This window comes from Xiphophorus couchianus, chromosome 11 (genome assembly GCF_001444195.1).
Source record: "Xiphophorus couchianus chromosome 11, X_couchianus-1.0, whole genome shotgun sequence".
Taxonomy (NCBI): domain Eukaryota; kingdom Metazoa; phylum Chordata; class Actinopteri; order Cyprinodontiformes; family Poeciliidae; genus Xiphophorus; species Xiphophorus couchianus.
The window spans coordinates 4,898,059-4,918,170 of record NC_040238.1 but is presented as its reverse complement, the minus strand read 5'-3'; the positions used below and the strand labels follow the sequence as shown (position 1 = coordinate 4,918,170).

The window sequence follows — 20,112 nt, the reverse complement described above, 5'->3', positions numbered from 1 at the left end:
TTTGTAAAGCTTAAAAATACCAATCTACTAACAGTAAATCATAAGAAATCTCTTAAATTCAATGAGTGGATAAATTTTTTTAAAATAAAAAATATATATTTTCCCACTTTTAGAAGTCAAGTGGACCAAAATTCGGTGATTAAAAATATCGATATTATTTGAGACAAATAACCAAATTTCCAAGAGTTGTCTGAGTATTTTGTAAATTTAGTTGCTAAATGTGAATCATCAGCACAAACATTTAGCAAAAGTACTAAATGAAAGTTGTGAAATGATTAGCTAGCTTAAAATAAATTTTACTTCACTTTTCTTTAGTTGGACAGTTTTAATTTTTTTTTTTTTTTGCTAAAATTGTCCTTTAGTTCTCCAGAATAAGTGGTTTCTTCACAAACCAGATTTCAGATTTATTCGTATCCCGAATTGGGCAATTGATGTTGCAGCAAGTATAAAAGCAGTCAATTTTCTGTAGTTTTATGTAGGTTAATAAAAATGTACAGTAAACTCAGGACAACTGGATGTATTGGTCATTTTTTCTTTTTATAAATTTAAAACAAACAAAAAAGGGTTTTAGATCATTAAATTCCCAGCTGTTTGTGGAAAACCATTTAAAATTCTTGTAAAGGGTGGAATCAAATTTATACAGAAGAGACAGATGATAAATAATAATACATCAAACTTATATAGTGCTTTTTAGGACTCTGACGCTTTGAAAAGCTTTAAAGATTTAAATTTATATAAAATGAGCTGTGATCAGCTTTTTTGTCCTTCATTTCAAGTTTAAGTGTTTGTGGTTAACGTGAAAACTGGATATTTGCAAACCATTCAAGTTTGTAGATAATTAATCCAAAGAGTCATCATGAGAGTAAGAAAACTCGTTCTAAATCCATTATAGTGCTAATAGCAAAATTAAAGCGCCAAAGTAAAAATAATGACAAAGCTTGGCAGAGGTAGAAGCAGGTAGAAACACTCAAAAGAAAAGCAGGACTTTTCTCTCTTCATGAAGCTATTCGATGTTGTGCATTGGTGACATTTTACTAGGTATGCATCAGCTGCTGGCTATCAGCTCTGAAATCACTGCACTTTATATAAATACACAGGTCCAATAGTCTTGGTACCTTTTAGAGTTATAAATCTGTTGTGAACCATAACGACCTCGTTGGGTAATAAGTCACAGGTTTCCAGGATCACCAGCTGAGATGTGCAGAAACCGCTTAAAGAAACATCTTTAAAGCTGGGTTTATGAAAGAAAATGTTTTATGTTCTGATAGTATATGAGAAACAAAATCTGTGAAAACATCCAATTTCATTAATGCTAAGGCTAGTTAGCATAGCCACTGATGACAGCGAGGAAATAGTTTTCCTGTAACAGTAAGTTGTTTCTCCGCCATTAAAACATTGATCAGCGTGTACACGGACATGATTGACAGCGCAAATAGGCAGGACTTTGCTTCCATGATTTTTAATGCCTTATGACATCATCAAACTTTTTCACGTGACTAATTTCATTTCTCATTTAATGGAAACACTGCGAGAACCAAATAGTTTTTATTTTTTGACGTTTGCAGAATGCAGACAAAGATTTGCGCACATTTGTAATGGAAGCGCTTTGAATCTGGAGCGATTTGATCCAGAGTGAGAGACGGTCGGGTCCGACGTGTACAGACCCGATAACGTTGGGCTCGCTGACATGCATGTAGGCAGGTAGTGAAAGCTGCTCTACTATTTCTCCTTCATTGCTTTACCAATAACTCTGGATGTGCAATAGGTTTCTCATTTAGTGGCTCCCAGCTGCAGGGACCGATAAGGCTTCCTGAACACACAGCGATCCACTCTGCCGTACGAACAGAGGCAAACTGGCAGACGGCTCGTCTTTACTCAGGAAGTCTAAGGGTGTCGTTTTTAAACTACTGTAAGTTATGTTTGCCAGGAAGAGTGGGAGTCGGTTAAACTATGGATCAACTCTGCTTCACAGAAATAGGATCATAGCTCAGAGCAGCAACTTAATGTAAGATATTAATTCTTTTTTTTTTTTTTTTTTTAAATATTTGTTTATTGGTTTTTTTACTATATGTAAACATCAACAAAAGTAAACAAAAACAACCCACCCCAAATAAACAAGGAGCACAACAGTATCAACATGGAAAAAGGTTAAAGAAAAAAACAACAACAAAAAAAACAAAACATACATACAGCCCACATACACAAAGTACAGACAGACATTCCCAGGCAACATTCTAAGTAGTCAAAACTCCCAGACAGCCAAGTGAACGATATGTTAAATGTAAAGAAATAAAAAAAAGAAAAAAAAAAAACAAGTAAATTAATAAGATAAATAAAGATTACATTCTCTGTAAGAAAGATTGTACTGGGTCCCAGATCCTCCAGAATTTGTCTGAATTTTGATGAAGATCATGAGTCAACTTTTCAACTAAAACAATATCAAAGATTTGTGAAATCCACATATCAACCGTAGGGGCCTGCGGTGCTGTCCATCTCAGTAATATGCATTTCTTGGCCAGAAATAAGAGGATTACAAGCAAATGTTTAGTATCTGCATTATATAGAATTTCCGAAGCATGATTAAAAAGACAGAAGGAGGGAGTTAGTGGGAACCGTTTACCAAAGATCTCTTGTATCATCAGATGAACTGCTTTCCAGAAAACTTGAATACAATTGCAAGACCAAAACAGATGAATAAGTGTGCCTCTATGTATTTTGCATTTACGACAAAGATCTAAAGTGTCTGGAAACATCCTCCGAAGGCGAACAGGTGTATAATAAGTTCGGTAGAAAAATTTAAAGTTCTGCTCATGTATAGAAACTGAGGTGCATTTGGGAAAAACCCCAATACAAATTTCCTCCCAATCTGCTAGATCAAACTTCAGCCCTAGATCATGTTCCCACACCAGCTTCATAGCATCGTAAGCTGAGGAGTCGGAGCCAGATAATAAACTATATATCTTGGAGATAAGTCCTTTTGGAGATTTGGTCATGACAATTATATTTTCTAACTCTGACAATCTTGTGCGTAAGTCTCCTGTTCTCCTGAGAGAGTTCACAAAATGACGGATCTGTAGGTATTTATAAAAATCTCTATTAGAAATATTGAAATTGGCCTTAATTTGTTCAAAGGGTTTAACAGAGTCAGAGTCCAGTATGTCCATAATAATTGACAGTCCCCTAGATGACCATTCAGACAAACCAATGTTTCTAATCTCCGCTGGTAAATCTGGGTTCAAGGTTAACGACGACCAAGAAGAGAGGATGGGAGAGATATTAAGATATTTCTTCACATCTCGCCAAGCCAGCAAGGTATTATAAACAATAAAGTTGCTTCTGAGATGGGGTATTTGGTCTATGCCACTTATAAAGAAAAGAGAATTAAGTTTGCTGGGGAAACAGGATTGGGATTCCAGATCTAACCATAAAGAGTTACTTCTATCCATAAACCATTTTGAAATTATTTTAAGTTGTGCTGCCCAATAATAAAGTTGCAGGGATGGTAATGACAGTCCTCCAAGATGTTTTGGCTTAGTTAATATAGAAAACTTAACTCTTGGGTGTTTGTTGTTCCAAACAAAGCGAGATAAATGAGAATTTAGTGACTTAAAGTGTGCAGGAGATAAGTAGCAGGGAAGATTTTGATATAAATAATTAAGTCGCGGAAGAATATTCATTTTTATAATATTGATTCTCCCTAAGAAAGAAGTAGGCAGGGGAGCCCATTTTATTAAATCGTGTTTTATCTTCTGAATTAGAGGTGAATAATTAGCTCCAAAAAGATTATTCAGATCATGTGTAACAAAAATACCCAGATACTTGAAGCCTCTCGTAGATATTTGAAAGGGAGATTGCATGGACTGTTCTGGGGGGATGCCGAAAGGGGTGGCGACAGACTTTCCTAAGTTGATTTTGTATCCTGACAAAGCACTGAACGTGGCCATAGATTCCAAGATAGCTGGAATTGATTTCTCAGGATTGCACACATACAGAAGTACATCATCTGCGAATAGTGAAATTACATGATTTCTACCGCCTATATTGATTCCAGATACATCTGGATTAGTCCTGATGATCTCGGCCAGAGGTTCAATAAACAATGTAAACAGTAAGGGTGAGAGGGGGCACCCCTGCCTACAGCCCCTACGAATCTTAAAAGGCTCAGACATCAAGCCATTTGTGTTAACTGAGGCTGTTGGGTCTGAATAAAAGCTTTTAACCAGGTTGATGAAATTTGGGCCCAGACCGAATTTATGTAACACCTGAAAAAGAAACTGCCATTCAACTCGGTCAAAGGCCTTCTCGGCATCAAGGGAAACAATTACTGCAGGCTTTTTGTGAGTGTTAAGGTACTGAACAACATTAAGAACGCGTCGTATATTGTCTGCCATATCTCATTTTTATAAAACCTGCCTGATCTGGGTTTATTATTTTAGGGAGGATATTTTCCAATCTCCGGGCCAAAACTTTTGCCGCAATTTTATAGTCAACGTTAAGCAAACTAATAGGTCTGAAGGAGGAACAGTCCAGGGGACTTTTACCTTCTTTTAAAAGAAGACTGATGGAAGCGTGTCTCCACGAGGGGGGGATGCCATTTCTCAGAATGTCATTAACAGCGGGCATTAATATTGGTTGAATCTCTGGCCAAAATGACTTAAAAAATTCCAATGGAAACCCGTCAGGTCCAGGACACTTTCCGTTTGGCATAGATTTAATTGCAGCCCAAACTTCCTCCGGAGTGATTGCAGCATCTAAAAAAGCACGGTCCTCTCCCGTGACAGAAGGTAGAGATATATTGCTCAAATAGGAGGTGATATCTTCTGGGTCAGCCATGTCTGTATTGTATAGAGATGTGTAAAAATCCCGGAAAGTGCTGTTGATAATTATTGGGTCATATGAGACGTCTTCGTTTTGCGTTCTTATCATATTGATTAAGCGACTATTAACTTGATTTTTCAATAAATGAGAAAGCATGTGACTGGACTTATTACCAAATTCATAGTATTTCTGTTTAGTATAAAGTAATAATTTCTGAACTTGGCGGGTGTAGTCTATATTAAGCTCAGATTTAACAGCCATTAGTGCCTTTAAATTTGACAATGTTGGTGATTGTTTGTGTATTTGTTCTAGTCGAATCACCTCTTTTTCAAGGTTATTTCTTCTCTCCGCTAGAGCCGCTTTCTGGTGAGAGCAGTAAGAAATAAGATGGCCGCGCAAAGTAGCTTTTGCTGCATCCCAGATCATAGCAGAAGATACAGGAGAGTTTTTGTTGTCAAGCCAGAACTGCAATAAGTTATTCCGGACAAAGTTGCAAAAGGATTTATTATCTAAAAAGGAGGTATTGAATTTCCAAGTGAAAGTTCTAGGCATACGTAATACTGGAGCAACACTTAAAAATACTGGTGCATGATCTGACAAGACTATGGGGTCTAAGTTACAGCTTTGAACTGAGTGTGAAAGCGATTTGGGGATAAAAAAATAATCCAGCCTGGAGTAAGAGTTATGGGGATGTGAATAAAATGTATAGTCCCTTGTTTTAGGACGTAAATGTCGCCAAATATCTATCAAACCAGTATCTGTGCATAAGTTTTTTAGGACAGCTGAAGCTTTTGGGTTCGACAATTTCGCAGAGGAGGACCTATCCAGAGATGCGTTCATTACGCAATTAAAGTCACCAGCCAAAAAACCAATTCCTTTGCAATGATGGTTAAATAATAAGATCATTCGTGACATAAACTGAGGCGAGTCATCATTAGGAGCGTATACATTGAGAATAGTTATATGTTGTCCATGGATCGACCCTGTAATTAGAATAAATCTCCCCTCTGAATCCTTCTCCTCATGCTCCAGAATAAAAGGAAGGTTCTTGTGTATGAGAATGGCCGTACCCTTCTTATTTTGTGAATGGGCGGAGAAATATACATTACCTACCCAGTCCCTTTTAAGTTTCAAATGTTCTGTAGCAGATAACCTAGTTTCTTGTAATAGTGCTATGTCAAGTTTATTTTTTTTCAAGAAAGACAAAACCTTCTTCTTCTTGATCACATGGCCCAGTCCCTGTACATTCCAGGTAACAATCCTAAGAGAGCCAGACATACAAACTATAAGGGCAGAAAACAGCTCTTAAACCCTGGGTGTCATATTTGAATAGGTTGGGCTGTACATAGACATTTGTGCATGTATAAAAAAGAGAAAAAACACATTTAGGTTCCTGACATTTAACATAAAAACAAATAAAATAAATAAAATACTGAATCTGCAAACAGCAGCATTCACCCTCCCCTATCCTGTCCCCAAACGACAGAAAAGAACAACCCAAAAAGATGTCACTAACGTTTCCAAACAGCATACAACTCCCGATTCTAAGTTCGATCACAGCGACAACTGGATGCTCAAAACACCATCCGTGGTCCAGGCAAAAAAATGAAATAAGATTTAGCCACAGTGAGAGGCCTCCCAACATAGTAAGTTCAAAAAGGAGAAAAAGAGAAATTGTTTTTTAGGTCTCAGCGTGGGTATAAAGTCCATCTTCCTCCAAATTTCCTGAATAAAGCAGGAAAAAAGAAACAATAATAAACAGAATACCTCATTTAAGCGAGTCCAGAAATGCAGCGGCAGCCTCAGATGTATCGAAAAAACGGATTCGCCCCTCATGAAGACATCTGAGGCGAGCGGGATAAGCGAATCCACGGTATTTGTCGCGGCGGATCCGCTCCTTCACCACAGCACCAAATTCTCCTTCTCCTCAGGACCTCCGCCGACAGGTCGGGGTAGAATCTCAGTTGAGAGCCGTCATGGAATATGTCACGCTTCTTCTTTGCTGCATTAAGCACAGCCTCTCTGTGCGAATATCTCAAGAAACGAACCAGGATACTTCGTGGTGGTTTATTCGGGGCCGGAGCAGGAGCTAAAGCCCTGTGGGCCCGTTCGGTCTCCAATGCTGGATGATCAGCTGGTAAACCGACCAAGGTCGGTAGCATTTCTTGGAGAAAGTCCACAAGAGGAGTGTTGCCCTCTACTTTCTCTGGTAAGTTAATGATTTTTAAGTTTTTACGCCGACCACGGTTCTCCAAGTCATCTATTTTTAGCTGTAGCTGTTCCACTATCTTCTCCATGGCGGCCATGCTTGTCCCGTGGGCGCCGAGGCTGTCCTCCGTCCCGGAGATTCTCCCCTCGGCCTCCTCCATGCGTTTTTCCAAGTCCGCCGCTCTGCTAGAGAGCAGCGACAGGGAGCTCTGGACCGAACCGACAGAGGCCCTTAAATCGCCCAATGCGACATCAATAGTATCGAGTCGGGTGCCGATGGATGCATCCATATCTTTCATCCGGGAGGCCAACGACTTTACCTCAGATAAAATCAGCTCCATTGTAGTTTGGTCGGCTAGCTCCGAGACGCTAGCATTAGCCTCACCCTGACTTGATTCCCTCGGAACGGTTTTCTTCTTGGTGGAAGAACCCGGCGGGGAAAAGATTGGGAAATCTTTTTCACGTTGTGATCGAGGCATCCCCGAAATGTTTCAAAGTAGACAAGAACGAGTTTAACTGGAGGAAGATGTAAAATTATTTTTAGCCTGGAGCGGAGAAGAGCCTCAAGCGTCCATCTTGGTCCGGACCCACGTGATCTCCCCCGTAAGATATTAATTCTGAAAATAAAAATCGCTTAGACTCAGTAGTCTGCTGTTGCATCTCAGTTGATCCCACTGACTGATCCCTCCAGTCCCTCCTTTTCTGAGCCTCAGTTTTACTGTTGCATCTCCCAGCTCTCCTACACAAGATATTTTAGAACCCAGACTGAATCACACTTTCTTCCTGGACAGCAGTCCTCACTATTTTAAAATAACATCATTTTATTACTGACCCTTTGCACGTGATGTCACGCTTTTCAGAACTGCGCCATGACGGACGTCAAAACAACCAGTGCTCTCTTTAAAAGCTAATCTAGAAACAAGCAGCTGGTAGTTTAATATCGCTTTTATTTAATTGATTTCACTTTAAAATATTCATAGGGTGCTGCGCAGTCGGCTGCACAGGCAAGGACAGAAAGCAAATTTGTCTTTTTATTTTATAATTTTTAGTGAGGAAAGTTGTGGCGGCTGTCAATCATAATGACTGTCAACTTTTGGTGTAATCGCAGATTTGCTGCAAACACTTTTTACAAAGTATGAATATTAACATTCATATACTTTATAAGTAAATATGATGAGAAAGATGCCAAACATCACATTATGGAGAAGGTACATGTCTAATCATTGGTTACCATGGAGACAGTGCCACACCGTCATGTAGCCTAGCATGTATGGAAAACAGCTGGTTAGCATCTCTGGTTTCAGGGGAAGCGCTGTTTAGGACACAGTGACATAAATCATGTGGTGTGAATTCAGGTAACGTCGGTAATTTGACCAACACTCAGGAGGTTCGGGTCGGTTTCTAAACTAGCTGTTTAAAACGTTTGGGAATCCAAAGCCCAACCAGATGAGTTACGTTCACAAATTAACTCGACTCGAATAAGAAGAAACCACAAAAAACTGGAAAAAACATTTTCAGTCGTTCTGTTCAACACTCCCATCCCTCAAGCAATTAAATGACGTTGTTGATGTCATGATAACAAATTTTTGTGGGCAATAAATTGTCCCAGAAGTTATCATGAAAAACGATGTTGTTTTGAGTCCATTTTCAGATAATATCCATAACAATGGACGAATGCATTCTTAAAGCTCAGTAACCTTTCAATTCTAACAAGCATTTAATGCTGGAACTGTAAGACATTAAATGAATAAACAAAACAGAAACAACAAATAAAATGGATTATAAAGTCTCTGTAAATGAAATTTTCCTAAAAGAAAAAAAAGGTTTAGTTGAGACCATCCAGTGTTTGGTAGAAAGATAGAAAAGAGAAAAATGATAAATCACACAAATGGAAATTATTGAGCTCGTTTTAATTTATCATTTCATTAATTGATTTATTGCTAATTCCTGAGTGACGTAGTTGCAAAAGGTCAATAGGTGAACATTTTGCGTTCTCTGATTTAAATAAGAGCATTTGGAAAAAGCAACAAGAGGAATATTGAAGTAGTTTCTGTCACAGAGGAAGTTCTGTATAAACTATGAAGCTCACAGTAAGCCGATTTAAACAGCTGCCAGCTGCGATTATGCAGTATGTGGTTCTTCTGTGGCTTGTGTCACCCATCCCAGATTGGCTGTGCTCTCTCAGACCCAGCTGCCCTCAGGAGCAGAAAGTGTCCATCATATCCATAATTATCTGGAGGGGAGGTCCATCACTGTTGCATCTTACTAGCATACAGGCAGCATGGCAGTAAATAATCCCATCATCTCAGCCAGAGGAGGTCAGGCATACATAAATTTAACGCAGAGCACTTTTACATGCTGCAGGGCACTGTGGGAGGTTTCATCACATGAAGGATTGATGCTTTGGGTCGCCAAACGCCCCAGTGCCCAGGAAATACTGATGTTTTTATGCACTAATTTACTTCTACTAGACGTGTAGCAACGTTGACCTATTTTTCCATTAATATTAATTTGACAATTTTTTCAATAAAGCAACATTTGACTTGCATAAATCACATATTGATGGATAATTGCTAGTGAGTCGTGTTCCTCAGTCACACTGAACCTGGACGAGTTACGCTCAATATTTATTTGATTTATTTATGAAATGCACTAGGCTTTTCTTAATTAACTTTTTTTAGGGTTGACTTTATTCTTTAGTTTTTAAAAATGTGATCTTTAAGCAATTTGATGATGCATATTTCATCAGATATTAAATTGAAGTGCAGTTTATGCCTGTCTGTTCTAGAAACTAAACAATTTACTCAATTGTCTCTAAATATGAAGAGTCAGAGTGGAACTTTATAAAGTTTGTGTAAAAAAAGTTTTTTAATATTAAAGAACCACATTATTATAAAACCCCCAGATGAGACGGTGAGTTTTTTAGACTACGTTTTAACGTTTTAACGGTAATAGTTGTTGAGTTGTTGTTGACAGAGTTGGCTTATGAAGACCTGCTATCGATTCAAAAGCAAGAAAAACTGAGAGATTAAATTTAAATGATTTTTGAGAGACTACAGCTACCTGCCCGCTAGTGGTGCTGAAGTTGGCATGTGCTTTGTAGCTTTCTGCCTGACAACACTGCAGGAGTCCTGCTGTAGCTTCTGTACTTTACCAGTAGTTTTCCTTTCACCTTGAAGTTTCCTCCTACTTTCCATTTGTTTCTCTGCTGGACTCCTCCCAGGTTTAAGTTTGCAGAACGTTTCAGGGAGAAGAGAAGCACATTGAGCGTCCGAGCCGCTTTGGCACGCTCACTTAAATAACTAATATTTCAAACAGGCTGTAAAGAGAGTCCAGGTCCCTCCTGAGCAATAAAGCAGCAGTAAGAGGTGGATCCTCCGTAATGCAGACGGATATTTCTCTGCCACGTCTTCAGCTGCTGCGCTCAGCAAAATAAGAAATCTGGAGTCAAAGGACAGGAGGTTTACAGAGCAGACATGACTCTCTGTAGCACTCAGCTCTGCTTCTGCTTCAGTCTTAAAATATTGGTGCAGCAGAATGTATGTTAAATATTTAGTAAACAGTTTTCTCACAGGTGCCCTTGCTATCTGCTGCATAGATTGTGAAGCAGCGCGGTGAGACTGGGGCAAGGAGAGCCTAATTCCTGCCGTATATGACAAGATCTAAATTGGCATGGAGGTGAATTTATTTCTGTCCCTGCGGTGCGAGGACAGAGATGACGGTCAGGTGATGATCCCTAATATCTGAGCCTTCTCACGCCTCATTCGCCTTGCAGGAATAACATTGAGCATGGATTTAGCAAAGACCTTGACGTGACTGCCTGCTTGCAGGGAAGAATGCGCATTGTCTCTGCTGCATGGCTTTCAGAGTCTTCGAAGGGTCAACAGTGTCATTTGTGTCTCGCTTTTCAGTCGAGTTAGAAATATGCAGAGTTTAATGTGATTTATTGTACCTGTAACCTTTTTAAATTGACCAACATTTAGCAAAACACTTTGATGGATGAAGTTGATTAGTAAATCTGAGTACTACAAATTAGAAGTCCTCTCTAAAACCTTGTTTGCTCTCTCACAAATTGGACTGTAATGTGACTTTCTTCTGTAAGTAATTCATTAGCAGGTACAAGAGGCCTTCCATTTTTACTCTGATCACTGAGCATCGCTGAACTCCTGCAGCTACAGCGAATGTGTTGTTCCCCCACTAAATTACAGAGCAAGGTCCATTCCACGGAGGAAATTAAGGAAATAACTTTCCTGCATTAAAAACTTACATCATGTACAGACAGTATTTATGAATTCTTTAAAAAAGTAAACGTGTTATTGTAGTCAAAGTTGCAAAACTTCCTTTTGCTAAAACATTAAATATTTTATGTCATTTATGAATTGCATGAATAAGCATTAGTATCCAAAAATAATATACAAGTCAGAATAGAACTACATCGACATATTTTCACTCAAGTAAAAGTAGAAAGTATCCATCCAGCCATCTAAGAGTAAAATGTATTTGGTTTAAATTTACTCAAGTACTGAGTAACTGATCAGTCATTTAATATTTACAATTACATCATCAGATGGAACAAAAGATGAAGTTCAGTGGAAATTTTGGTATTTTAAGAACTAAAATGACAATAATTCATACAAGTAACAAAAAATAATAAAATGAGGCAAAATGTTTCCAAATCAGTTTCTTTTAATAAAAAACCTGTTAAAGTCTGTTTCTGTTTCTGGTGAATTTCTGGTTAAACATGTTTGTTTTTCATTCAGTGGGTAGAAAATCCACCTTGATAAAAACTTCATAAAATTACTCAAGTAAAAGTAAAGCATAGTAAAAATACTCCTAAAAGTATTTTTCCTGAGTTACTAGTTACTCCCCCATGTTGGTTATTAAACTCCTTCCTGGACTCCTCAGGTTGTTGAGGGTTTAATTAAACCTCGACCTTTTCTTTGGGTATCAGACGTTCTGCTGTTTGTGTTTGTATGGGAACCAGATGTGCGTTTAGAAAGAGTCTGGTCTGGAAGGAGCTTTTCTCAGCTGTCGCCCAGCTGGAACCTCGTTATTGGACAGTGTTAACACCTTGGTAAATAACGCTACAGGTGTGGAATCAAAATGAGTTGCTGACCCAGAAGAATCAGACTGTTGAACTCGGCATGTTGCTTGGTTTTTATTTAGCTTTATTGGATGAGGAGATTCTCTCCTCTGGTCTCAGTTTGGGATGCTAGAATGTGTGAGCTTAATTTGTTTATTTCAAATCTTTCCATCAATGTGACTTTTACTGGAAATCATTTAACTCCATCCAGTTTCCTATAAACTACGACCAGCTTCACTCTCCACACTGAAAGAAAACATTCTTTCTTCTTCCATATTTTGCATGCTTAGTCACTTCCTCCTTACACATTTTTTGGATAAACATTTACTTAGAAGAGTAAAAAAATAAACGTATTGTTATTCTTGGGACTCTTTGGATAAATGTAATTAAGAAAACAGTTTTTTACCCTGTTTTACACCTTTTTTATAAGGTCTTTTGTTGGCTCTACTGTCCTTTATTTGAAAGAAGTCAGACAGCAAAGAGGGTAATGAGAGAGACGTGCGGCAAATGTCGCCAGGCTGGGAATTGAACCTGCGACTCCATGTGTGGAGTGCTTTGCCTCTGCGCCGCCGCAGCAACCAATATTGTTTTACATTTAAGCTTCAAAGCCACAACACAACATCCAGGCAACAATATGCCATGTCGTTCAAAATGCACTAAATGAGAACATTTACCTTTGTCTGTAATGTGAATTCAGGGATTATATGTAATTATTTAGAACCTCAGAAACCAAAAGGCTCTGAAACAAACCGTGCAAATATAAGCTTCATCTCCTTAGATGAGGTCTCAAGGACACACATGCGTGTGCAGATACACACGCTACATTTCTCTCTAACCCTTTTTTCCTCTACTCCCACTATTAAACACACTAGCACATTAAATCCAATTTACAGCTACAATCCAAAAGCTTGTATAATCGAGATTATTTAAATGTCTTTTTATCCATGTCTGTGTGTTTACCCTTGCAGGCAGCGCATGCACCATGTCAGAGTACAACAAGCTGAAGAGCACGCTCCTGGAGATGCAACCGAAAGCGCTGGGGAGCGGCGAGCGGAGCCAGCAGCGTGACATGGAGGAGAAGAGGGCGCTGGTGGACGCCATGTTTAAATACCTGGATGGAAACGAAGACGGTCGGCTGATCAGCGACGAACTGGAGAAGGTGAGTTTTATTCAGAGTGCCTAAAAAGTACGAGTAGCAACTACTTCAACATATTTTCACTCAGTAAAAACGTATTTGGTGAAAAGTCTACTCTGAGTACAGAGTTACTCATCAAATTAAAATTTAAGAATTACATCCAGAATATGAAGTTAAGTTGAAATCTTGGTATTTTAAGGACCAAAATTATAATAATTCATGTGAATAACAAAAAATCAGGCAAAACAAAATTTTCCCTAATAAGTTTCTTTCAATACGTCACTTCCTCCTGAAACTTTAACAGAAGCCGCAGGTGAGTCTGTCCGGTGATCTTTGGTTAAAACATGTTTGATTTTCATTCAGTGGGAAGAAAATCCAGAATTTGACTCAAGTAAAAGTAGAAATACTTCTAAAAGTACATTTTTGATTCTGATTACCAAATGACAATAAACTGACTTAATCCAAATTAGCACACTTTTAAAAATGTTTGCATGTACGAGTCAATCAGATCAGTTTTTATATTCATACGTCCCTTAAACCAGTGTTGTGGTTTGCAATTCAACTATAAAGTATTAACAAGATTTTTTGTTTAAGTTTTAACAAATATTAATGCATTTATTGTGTGTTTAATTAGATATGAGTCTTTAAAGTTAAACAACTGATTTTTCTGGTCAGTAATTGTGAGCATCGTCTGCTACCAGGAAATGGAAATCTCCATTAATCTCTCATTTCTTGTGTGTCATAAACCCAAACGTTGTTTTTAATAATCTCATAAGAAGCTGAGCATTTATTAGCACCTCCAAATAGTCTTAAAGTGCTACAGAATGCTGGTCTTTTGTTGGATGATTGTGTGAAAATCCAACAAGTTTTATTCAGTTTTTACAATAGGAGGAAAAAAAAGTTAAGAGACTTCACCCTTTTATGTCAGCGCTGCATTAAAAGATTTAATAACGCAGAGAACTCCCTTGATAAGACATTCTTATCATGTAGGAATTCATGAGTTCTGCTTTGCATCGATGACGGCTTTCCGGATCAAAGTGGAAGTGCAGTCATCCATCCGCAGCATCTTCACTCGGCGATCTGCCTTTTGTCACAGATAATGTTGGATGGTGAAGTCCTTTTACTGAGGGTCTGAAGATGTTTTATTCAGACGCCCCAGGGCAGAGCACCCTGTGACAGCAGACATATGGCAGCAGTCGGCTGAGGGTGCATAAAAAGTTTCACATCCTTTAATCTGCCATGTCACATGTGCGTGTCCATATAAACCATTTAAAAGAAGATTACTGGGAAGACGGGGTTATAGTTACAGACCAGGAATGAGACATATGATGCAGCTTTCCTTACATTACCTTTAGATTCTTTCACACTGCACTTCTCAGGATCTAATTTCTGTAAATCATAAAATTAAATCTGACTACTAATTTAATCTAGATAAATTTATGCTTTCAAGCAACCAAAAGAAAAAAAATCCATCAGCTCTTTGCAGCATCTACACTCTAACAATCTGCTTTGCATGTTTCATGGCCTTTAAACTCTGTGACAGCTAAGAGGCTTTTTCTTCTTCTTTGGGGGATTTTGCTCATTCTTCATGCAAAATGCTTCTAAATCTGTAATATTCTCTCGCTGTGTTGGATGCTTTTGAGGTTTTTCTATAGAGTTTGCAAATAGGGCAATGGAGAAATCTCTGCCTCTTGAATAATTTGTTTGTGTTTTGGCAGATTTGATGGGATTGGTAATTCTGTTATGGAAGCTATAGTTTTTTGTTCGTCTTATTTTCAAACAGCTTAATGTTTTCCTTTTGAAGCTCTCTGTTATTCACAGCCATTCTCCTTCTACTGACAACCGAGTTTGAATATAAAGCAACATGATTATAATTCTCCTTTCTGTGTGATGTAAGCTTGCTGTCCTCATGTATTTGCAACTTATTTGTTAAAAAGCAAAGTAGTACAATAATCAGTTATGAAAACAGCCTGTGGTAATGTTTTCTATGATGCATTCTGCAAAACTTAAATGAGAATCTGATAGAAGAATCTAGTTTTTTACTCTAACTGTAGAGTAGGAATGTGTGAGATGTATGGTAGAAATTAGGCCTACGATGGAGAGTTGTAGTCTAGCGGCTAAACACGGCGATGATGCAACCGGTCAGCATCAAAACAGAGGAAGCGAGAAGACGTGTGGAGGGGAGCGTAAAGGAAGAGCTCATTAATGTTGGCTCAGATATCATCAACGATCTGGACCTGGTTTGGGTTCAACCTCCGGCGGTCTGAGTGCAACGCTCTAGAGGAGCGCGGCAGACAGCGGGGCAGACAGCGGGGCAGACAGCGGGGCAGACAGCGGGGCAGACAGCGGGGCAGACACCGATCCCTCCTGCGAGTGCAGGAGGGATCGGTGCTTAAAGTGAGACTTTTAATGGAGGCCTGGCAATGATGGGCATAAAGCAAAACACTTAAACATTACAGACAAATAACATCCACAAAGAAACGAGTTTTAACACATACAGATGTATATATTCCACTCAATTATGTGATATTTTTGTTTGTATTGTAAGATTTATACAAATCATATCGCGATAAATATTGTTACCGCGAACCATCACAATGTGTATGATGTGATATGAATTTTATTCCATATTGTAGATTGTAAGGGAGAGAACTAAATAAATCCTTGACATATCAATCTAAACAAATGTGGTTTTTTTTATATGTGGTTAAATAGTTAATGGTCCATTGACTTTAAAACTGAGGTCATTAAAGCCAAAGCGTTCCCTCCTTTCTGCAGAACGTTCTCGGGTTTGACTGGATGTTCCTCTGTTGCCTTTGGGGTGAAACCAGAGAATCAGAACGGAGGTTAAAGTTGATCTGACGCTGCGCCACTGAGACGCCGAGGAAGGAAATTACACGCTGTACTTTTGTGATTGTGTGAAGTTGGAGGCTGCACTTGACTCTGACCAGCAACCCTGCCGGCTTATTTTGTGAGGCGTTCAGGTAAAAACGGTCTGGAAAAAATATCGACGAGCAGCTGCAGCAGTTTGGAGACTCTCCTCAATATTCTTTACTTTAAATGGTGAAATAATGCAGGACCACTGCCTAGCTGAACAGCGTGATCTGAAATATACATTTTTTTATTTGACATCTTGTTTAACATTTGAGTTTATTTTCTTAAAATTTTCATAATCAAATTGGGAATATTTGGAGCAAAAGGAAGAAGACACTTCATAGTTCTAGTGAGACATTTCAATTTACTGATGCGATCTGTCTGCAGATATCGATGAAGGAGCAGATGGAGAGCAGCTTGTTGGAGTGCACCATGCAGGACCTGCTGCGTTACGACGACTACAACAACGATGGACATCTGAGCCTTCATGAGTTTTACACAGCTTTCCGTAAGTTTTCACATCTTTGCTTTCAGAGAGATCTGAATGTTTTTGTTCGTTGTTTCCACCAGTCAGTGTTTTGTGGCCAATCTACCATCGCTGGTTGTTGTTGAGCTTTGGCCTGTTTTTTTTTTTTTATTTCTCAATTAGAGCCGTTATGTAGGAAGATATCAGAATAGCGTTGGAAATATTTAATACTCGTATTCCTGCTGGAAGTGGCTATTTTATGTTTATAGGAGCAGAAACGTTAAGATGTGTGTGTATAAGTAAGATGTTCTGCAAAACAAGGTTTGATTCGAAATGATTATAAAATATTGTGGTTAGCAAGCATTACTAAAACAGCAAAGATGTTGCAGAACATTTTAAAATCAAGAATTTTTTCATGACGAAAAACAAAATATAACATATTATCTCTTCCTGTTATCTGCTGGAAAATCTTGTTGTTCTTTGGCAATTTAAAGAACCAAGAAATCACATCTGTTTTCTCTAACTTATCAATCAACTTTGTTTGCGCAGCACATTTCAGCAACAAGGCATTTCAAAGTCCTTTACATCATAAAAATACAAAGTCATAGAAACACAGTCGGCTATCAAAGCATTGTATTTTGTCATCAGATTGTTGTTTAATGTTTTATTGATAACTTAATTCTAAACACTCCATCCATATCATATCAACATCCACAGTGAAGATTATAATTTCACCATCTGGTTTATATAAAACACACTTTGAATTGCGTCCACTTCAGTCCATATGTCGGCTGTAGTTGGAAACAAAAACTGTCCATTTGCACCAATTAAAGCGGGCCAGCATCCCTTCCTCTCCACTCAGCGCCACCATTGCATCAATCAGGATGAAAGTGTTTCAGATCAAATGATGATTGCGCGGTCGCCATGCGCCCGGCCTCAGCCTTGATTAGAGCATCTGAACGACCGCTGGGAGCTTCCGCCTCATTAGGACCAATGATCACCATCCTCTCACTAAAGCCACTGAAACGCCAACCTGAACATTTTCCAGTCGCCATGGGAACCACGTTACGATTTAAAAACCGACGCCCCTCCTCCAAACGTCACTTCAGACATGAGTAGAAGAAGAGGTCAGGTCCTGCAAGGTGATGGGAAATGTGTGAGGACAGCAGTTAACAATGGCAGTCGGCCATTTGTGAGCCTTTAATTTCATCTGGTGATGCTCTATTAAGCTTAGCCGTTAATTCAGCGAGAGGCTACAGCGGAAAACTTCTCACCGCTGGCTGCTGCTTTCCAGATGGGCAGAAATCTGACTATTTATCTACCTGCAGATTTGCCCACGGGGTATTAGGCTGAGTTTGTCAAAGCATTTTGTGTTTGACAAGCAGCTGAAGAGGTGGGGAGGGACCAATAACAAGATATTGATCAGATAAAGCTCAAGGTTAAGTGTTGGTCGGTGGAAAGGCAACAACCACAGGGAGTCATTATGTATGAGTGGCACATCTGGTATTTTAGGTCATGTGGATGCTGTTAAATTGTGCGATTTATCATGATTGTGTGTGTGTAGGCGTGTGTGTGTGTGTGTGTGTGTGTGTGTGTGTGTGTGTGTGTGTGTGTGTGTGTGTGTGTGTGCATGTCTTGGAATAATCTCAATTCTATATCCAGTAAATGATCTGGGAAACAGCAGAGCCAGGAATCGCAGGTGTGCTTAGCAGGGAGGAAATTGACAATGCAGATTTAAACTTGGAAAGAAGCAGGAAAATTATGCACCAGAATGATGGTATTTTTTTCATGTTTTTTTTATTTTTATTTTTCAGGCCAAATATCTGATTTCAGGTGAACTTATTCCCCACAGCTCTTGGTGACATTTTAAAGTCTTTTAACTAAAATGTAAACTTTAGGAAATGTGCATACAGTTTGAACTGTGGCCACATTTACCAGGTTACAAAAAATTGACCTGTAAAAACTTTGAAATGTTTATTGTGACCCGTCAGACAGGATTTGGATTCGGCCAGCAGCACAGGCGGCTGAAGCAGGTGAAAACTCTTAAAATAACTTTATTTGACATGTTGAAGATCTTTTAAATGATCCATTAGTTGTAACAATAGACTTTATTTGATAAATATTTATTTTAGATGTAAAAACAACACAGTAATAATAATACTGTAGACTGTTCAGTGTTTTTATCAAAAATATTTCTGACAAAGTTGTTGTAATGGTAAACTTTAATCTAACACCCTTTAATAAAACCTGATCCTGTTTCCCTTCTCAGAACAAATTTATCAAATTAAATTACACAAGCAGACTATTAGCTAATTTCTTCTGAAGTTGGATCCACAGATTTAGTTTATTTAAAAAAATGAAATGAATACAAATCTCATCTCATTTTTTTCCACTTCTAAATGTTTCTCTTCTCTCTGTTGGTTTGTCACAAACAGTCCCAGTAAAACCACTTAAGTGTGTGGTGACACTGGGACAAAATGTGGAAAAGTAAAAGGGTCATAAATTGATTTTTAAGCTACTTTATTTATTTGTGTGCTGCCTTGTTTTGTGGTTTCCTCCTGTCCTGTAAAACTCACCACTAATCGAACACATAAATCTTGACAAGCGCATCACAATGTTTTGCTGTCTTGCCACATGAATCTTGTTATATATTTTTTCTTTTTCTTTTTTGCAACAAGTTGATTAGAAAATATGGTTGGCGAATAGTCCTGATTGCATTCCTATCGATCCACTGCTCCTTATTCTGTCATGTTTTCTGCTCTCCTGTCTCTTCGGCTCGGCTGCTGAACAGAACAGAAATGCTTCAACACCTTTTCCTTTCCTAAAGACTGCAGGTTTTAACTGATTTATCCATAGAGATTATGGATAATTAACTACAGAAAGTAGTCAGAGCAATCAGATTTACAATTGTGTGTCTAATTCAATCAGTAAATGCAGCCATAAAATGATTGTAAATCCTGTAATAATCCCTTTGATAAGCGTGAGTTCATGCTGCAAGGTTATCACACATTCCTGGGAATCTGAGCCTGAAGTCTCGTTTCCTGGAGGTAAGAAGAGATAAACTGGAGGGGAATGTTGTCAATGTTTTCTCTGGTGCATTTTACACCAATAATTCTGCAGGTTTGCTCAATAAAGCCTGAGAAAAGAGCGACTGCTCTGTGCAACAGAATAATTCCCATTCTTTTGGAGCTTATTGCAGGACAGAGATAACAACCTAATAGCTTTGAATCAGCACTGCGGTTCCCTAATGGTTCGCAGGTTCACAGGCTTGTGTTTCCTAATATTCATTACACTGTCATTATTGTGGAGGAGGAGATGCCCTTTGTATCAGAATCAAAACCCTGTAATTACACAATAGCAAATGTGCAGGAATTTGCCTCACAGACATGAAAGCTGCTATCGGATCGCATTAACTGTACAGCTAAAGGCAGCAGTGCATTAACAGTAGAGTCGATAAGTGAGAGGGATTATTGAGAGAGCTCTATGGCCTACAGGTGTAATATATACATATATACACACCCACACACA

General features: G+C 38.6%; 1 protein-coding gene across 3 annotated transcripts in view; it reads left to right on the top strand.

Moving 5' to 3' along the window:
• The window catches only part of fstl4 (follistatin-like 4), a 210,251-nt gene that overhangs the window by 122,430 nt on the left and 67,709 nt on the right, over nucleotides 1-20,112 (top strand). For all 3 annotated transcript variants that reach the window (XM_028031338.1, XM_028031339.1, XM_028031341.1), the window contains 2 exons: nucleotides 13,078-13,268; nucleotides 16,506-16,626. In XM_028031338.1, coding sequence (XP_027887139.1) covers nucleotides 13,078-13,268; nucleotides 16,506-16,626 — 312 coding nt within the window. The remainder of the gene's footprint in view (nucleotides 1-13,077; nucleotides 13,269-16,505; nucleotides 16,627-20,112) is intronic.